General features: G+C 36.3%; 1 protein-coding gene across 1 annotated transcript; it reads right to left on the minus strand.

Moving 5' to 3' along the window:
* Positions 1-4,314: 4,314 nt before the first annotated feature.
* FUT9 (fucosyltransferase 9 (alpha (1,3) fucosyltransferase)) lies at positions 4,315-5,397 on the minus strand. Its single transcript, XM_010006319.1, has one exon. The coding sequence runs from the start codon at positions 5,392-5,394 to the stop codon at positions 4,315-4,317; it is 1,080 nt and encodes a 359-aa protein (XP_010004621.1). The 5' UTR covers positions 5,395-5,397.
* Between the last annotated feature and the right edge of the window lie 529 nt (positions 5,398-5,926).

Below are 5,926 nucleotides of genomic sequence, written 5' to 3' on the forward strand. Positions count from 1 at the left end.
TGTCATTCTGAGGGGATAGCAGGAGGTGATGACAACACACTGAAGCAGAAGATGAGGGCCAAGGTATATTAGATAGACACTAGGCCAGAATTCATCTCATCTGTTTTCAGTGTAGAGTAGCCAGTCCATCCACAGGATGGACAAACATGATGCAAAAGAGGCCACACAAATTGGCCTCCCCTGACTGTAGATTGTGCCATTTGGCACAATTCCCAAAGGCAGTAAAAGCAAACTGTTTGAAGGTCCAGTGCATTAAAGCACTGAAGATGCTCTTAAATATAAGCACATGGTTTAGTCTCAGGTTCACATGCATGTGCTTAAGGTCTTTCTTAAATCAAGTCCAGGAAGTATTGTTACATAAGGACATAAAGATTTACTTCAAAATCATGAAAGAAAAGCAAGTAAGAATAAGGATTCTTGAAGTCAGATAAGAACTATGATTAGCTTACTGGCAGGCTTCACTCTTCCCCAGTAATGTTATTTTTATGTAATAAAAATACCATTCTTGAATAATCAGCATCAATTATTGGTTATTTAACTGAAGCTTGAGTGATTAGAGATGGGAGAACATTATGTGTTGAGATTTACTTTTTTTTAACCCAGTTTGAGAAACACACTTGAATAGCTAGAAACAGAGTAGCTATTTACTGTGCTCAGTAGTGCCAGTTTCCCATATTTTGCTCAGTTTGCATGAACTACAAACCTCCATATTGATGCACTCTCAGTCCAACTGTTTTTTCCACACTGTCTGTTCACATTTACTGGGGTAGCAATGCACCTGCAGTTTGCTTTCATAGAATCATAGAATCATTCAGGTTGGAAAAGACCCTTGGGATCACCAAGTTCAACCATCATCTCTACTCTATAAAGTTCTCCCCTAAACCATATCCACCAATGTCACATCCAAACAACCCTTGAACATTTGATCTGCTTTGGGTCTTATTTTCCACCACTGAGAAGGGCAGTAATGTTGATAGCTCAGTGCATGACACAGCCCAAAAGCAACCAGGGGAGGCTGTTGTAAAAGAAAGAGTAATGATTACTCTCTATCTTCAGTGCAACTGCTGAATTAACTTGTAACAACTACATATGCAAGATTATTGTGGGCTGGCAAACAAAATAAATCAAATGCCTGAAGCAAAATTGTTAAGAAAATATTAAGAACTGGTGTGACTTTTCATCTCACATTTTTCTATTCTTGTACAAATATCTTCTTTTGCCAGTGGTACCAAGGTATAAATAATACTTTGTTCTCTATTTTAACCAATTCCATGCAATTTAGTCTTCCATCATTAATTGGTTTTGCCCATTTTCCTTCACAGTGATTTATTACTTGAGTTTGTTTATGCTTGTCATTCATGAAAAGTAGATCACTGAAGGAGCACAGACATCATGATGTCTAATGTTAAATATAGCCAGGAATCAATCTTCTGTGAGTTAGGTGTGTGGGTCCAGGCAGACTGTCTTTATGAATGGATGGAGTCCAGATGTTTTACATCATGTACCACCTAGGCTGGACGTACCTGAAGATGTTTCATCTTCTGTCAGCAAAACTCTTCAAATCCAGCACTGCTTAAGGCTTCATTCTTGTAGATCACCTTAAAATCTTCATAAAATGGCTCTCAGTTATATTCCAGCCCACAGCCCTCAAGTATGTCAGTGAGGCACTAGGGTCATGTCTCTTGCTTAGGATTTGGTAGCGATTCTTGGATATTTCAGTCTGAATTAGATTTTTCTTATCTTTTATTAATCTTTGAAAAATTTTAGCAGTGGTAAAGTGTATGAATGCAAAGTATACAAGCCTTGTGTAGAGTTTCTGTGAAGAGAAATCTCCAGTTCCATCAGAAGACTTTCACATTTCTTCAAATTCAGCCAAAGATTAGCCTTGCTGACTGCATCTGCTGCTCACAGAGGCGATGACATTACTCAGTGGATTAAAACATATCATATACTTCAAAACCTTCCTGTGTATACACTGACTGATATTTGTAGTACAAGTCATATATCTTATTTTTGTACTTACTTGTTATTAGTGTAAGTATTTATTCGCTGAATCTTGATGCCAAGAAACCAGCCTGGTTTGACATAAGCCTTGTAACACAACACAGCTCCCACTCTCTGAAATGAGGAATGAAATAAGAGGTTCACCAAAGGGTAAATGTACTTCCACTGAGATCAATGCAGAGGACTTCCAAACTCCAGCATCAACGGATTCAGATTATTTGGCCATAGCAGTAGCACAGTGTTTCTATAACCTTTCCGTGGAGTTTCCTACTTTACAAATTTAAATACACTACTCTCACAGACTTCTGTGTTTCCATTCCAGCTGGGGTAAAAAAAAAAATAAATCTGACAATTTAAATTTTAAATATTTATAATTATTTATCCTTTATTCCCTTACTTCAGCCACACTGTTTGTAAGTTTAATCTTAAGTACTTGATCAACTATTTTGCTTGATCAGGGTCTTGCACATCACATAAACTGACTTTTTTTCCAGGTTTGTGGGGTAATTTGGTTTGTTTGTTTTTGTTGCTTTGTTGTGGGGATTTTTTGTTTGCTTGTTGTTTGTTTTTTTTTCCCCCCCCAGTAGAATGTGTGATTTGTAACACTTTGACCTGAAAAACCAAGCTGATTTGCTTCCATTTGAATACCAAAATATATCCATACATTTATGTCATTAAATCAACCTTGCACATATGAATCTGTATAGCAATCAGATATTTAAGTCTCAGCTGAAAGAAAAAAGGAACAACATGAAATTACATATGTTAAAAGCAGACATTTTAAGCAATCATGACAATCATCACATTTTCATATTTGATATCAAAGGAAATTTAATACTTCTGAAAATATTTTTATATTCAGATTTTGATAGCAACTGCTGCTAAGAGTGCATTTGTTTATACTTGCCACATAAAATATTTTCAAAAATCAAAATTCCTTAGCTTAATGAGTTGAATGATTTAATATACCATCTTGATAACATTTACTGAATTTCAGCATGCTCCTTTCAGAAGACAAATTTTTTGGTAATTTTTTTTTTTTTACAAAATCACAGAATAGTCTGAGTTGGAAGGGACCTCCAGAGATCATCTAGTCCAACTCCCCTGCTAATGCAGGATCCCCTGGAGCACATTACTCAGGACTGCATCTAGGTGGGTTTTGAATATCTCCAGAGAAGGGGACTCCAACAACCTCCCTGGGAGCCTGTTCCAGTGCTTTTTCCACATTCATGAGTCATAACAGCAAGTTGTCCAGCTACAAATAAAGTTCAACTGATCTTTACAGAACTGGGGACAAATTCACAAATATTCAAGAAATTATATGAGAGAAATTCCTAAAATCACTTAACAAGCTACTTCTAAAAATCCATTATTACCAGCTGATCTCAGGGCATGAGGCTGATCTAATTGAATATCAAAGCCTGTGTTAAAATCTGTTTTTCTCTCTGTCGGTATAACAGCACTTACAGCCCTGGTTTGGGTAAACAATACTTGAGACACAATGAGACTTAAAGGCATGCTGTGTTTAAATACACTAAAAAATTGGATGACTCTGGGCTTTTATCTGTAAAGTTGTTCATCTTCTCTGTATCTGACTTCTTTATTCTTCAGAGGGTATGAACAGACATATTCCTTAAGTTAATTAATAGAGCTATTTGTTAGGAAACATCATCTTTCTAGAAACAAAGACTGTCTACTATCGCAATACCTTTTATAAACTACATTTCTAGGTTCATCACCCTTAAAAAGGGGGGCAATTGAGCACACTGTAATAATGGTAAGTATTGAACGTTACTGTGTTCTTAAAATCTAAGATGAACGAAAAAAGACCTTACTGTTTTTTGAAGTATTACACACATTCCAGACTGGGGCAGCAAATTATGTTCTTAAAGTTCTCTCTGGCATTTAAAAGTTGTGTCCTCAGATTCTAAATAGGTTAAACTGTGAATGTAATGTTAAAAATAAAAAAAGAAGTGTTAAAAATTACTACTTTAAGTGTAAGACTGGGACATATTTAACAGAAAAGATGGAAAATTTTGTTCAGAAATTATAGTAAACAATAAAATATTTTTAGTGTCCATAATTAGTATGTACATTATAATTTAAAAATTAATATTAATGATTGCTGATTATGATATTTTAAAAACTCTTACAAAATATAAATAGAATAGCCAAGAGAGGACAGTTGGCAAACGATTACATAATGGTTTCTTTTCCTTCTTTGTTTTTCCTTTTCCTTTCCTCTCCACTTGGACTGAATTTTCTTCTGGCTTCTTCAAAAAAGTGCACGTATACACAGACATATACAAACTAATTCCAAAACCATCTTTCTAAATTTCCAATAGACTTGTATTCCTGATGTCTTTTCACATGATCACAAGCAAGGCATGCGTGTGATTCCCAGAATCTAGGAAGATGCACCGAGAAATCCTTCTTCCAGTTGAAATAACTAAGGTACATCTTGTTATTTTTGTCAAGCATCAGAAGATACTCTGCCAGCTCTCTGGGGGAGAGAAAATCTTCCACATGTATGAAAGAGTCTGCTGGAATGTAATTCTCATAGTTTTCTCTGGAAGGGCCCAGTACAACTGGTACTGATCCGGCCAGAAGAGCATTGTAAAGTTTCTCAGTAATGTAATCTTTGTGGATTGAATTTTCAAAGGAAAGGTAGAATTTGCAAGTGGAGATAGTTGGAATCAAGTTTTTATCATTGACGTAGTCTCCAAAGGCTTGTCCATAGGTATGGATTTCAATGTATTTGCTAAGCTCATTGTAATACTTGACTCGAGCGTGCTCAGGGTTCCAGTTACTCACAACCCAACAGACCAAGTTTTCCTTGCTTGGCACTTCAAATGTAAAGGAACTTGTCCCAACCATCATGAAGCCATAAGGCACCTGAATATCTGAATCACGCCGGTAAGTCAGAGTCAGGTTAAAGAGGTGTTCAATCCCACTTTTTTGTGGAGTATGAGTTGGAGATTCCAAGTTCATCCAAATCCACTTCTGGAATGGTGGCCTGGCTTGCTGAGGTAAATTAGCCAGATCCCAGCTAATGTCCCTATGATGGATGAGAACAGCATGGGATCTGTTATATAGTGAGCGGTCAATAGTCAGATGGCACCCGTGGATGTTGAACATGGTTTGGCAGGACGTTAGATCGAACGTCTGGCCAAATGGCCAAACCCAGATCAAAATAGTAGTTTCATTAAGATTATCAGTTTTGGAAGAAAAGAAGCTCTTCATTTTCAAAACTGAACTGGCTGATTCTATAGGACCAGAGATCCAGCTATTTGTTGGTTTGATATAAATTAGTATAAATGCCATGAAACAACCAAGGATGATGAAGATAATAAAAAATGGCCGGAAAATTCCTTTAGATGTCGATGTCATAATTTGTTCTGAGAAAAAAGAAAGGAAGAGAGAAAATAACATCAGGTGTTAAATTACATATATATGTCCTGCTAATGCAATCAGGCATCAGACATCAAAATGGATAGAAAGAATTTCAATATCACTGAGCTGTAAACTCAGAAATTTCATCTGAGAGGAGAGGGTTCTCGTGTGCTCTTCATGGCAAAGTGACAACATTTTTCCTCTTCACATTAAAAGCTAATTGGCATAAAATAAAAGCAGGATTTTACTCAATATAATTCAGAATATATCTTGAGAAGTCTTTTTGCTTAAAACCTAGGCCAGTAGGTTAAAAGACAGTCAGGACAATTACCCCTTGATTCTGTCCTTAAGTCTGTGTGAGGGATAATATACTGCAGGTGTGGTCCATTAATATTTTTCTCTATATATGTATGGAGGGTATAAGATCCAAGGAATAAAAAAGGAAAGGACTGGAATGTTAAGTCTGTAATCAATAAGACTGATAGAAAACTAGCCCAGACTTGATGGCTGCATGGGGATGAACATTCAT

This window comes from Chaetura pelagica, unplaced genomic scaffold (genome assembly GCF_000747805.2).
Source record: "Chaetura pelagica isolate M959 unplaced genomic scaffold, ChaPel_1.0 scaffold399, whole genome shotgun sequence".
Classification (NCBI taxonomy): Eukaryota; Metazoa; Chordata; class Aves; order Apodiformes; family Apodidae; genus Chaetura; species Chaetura pelagica.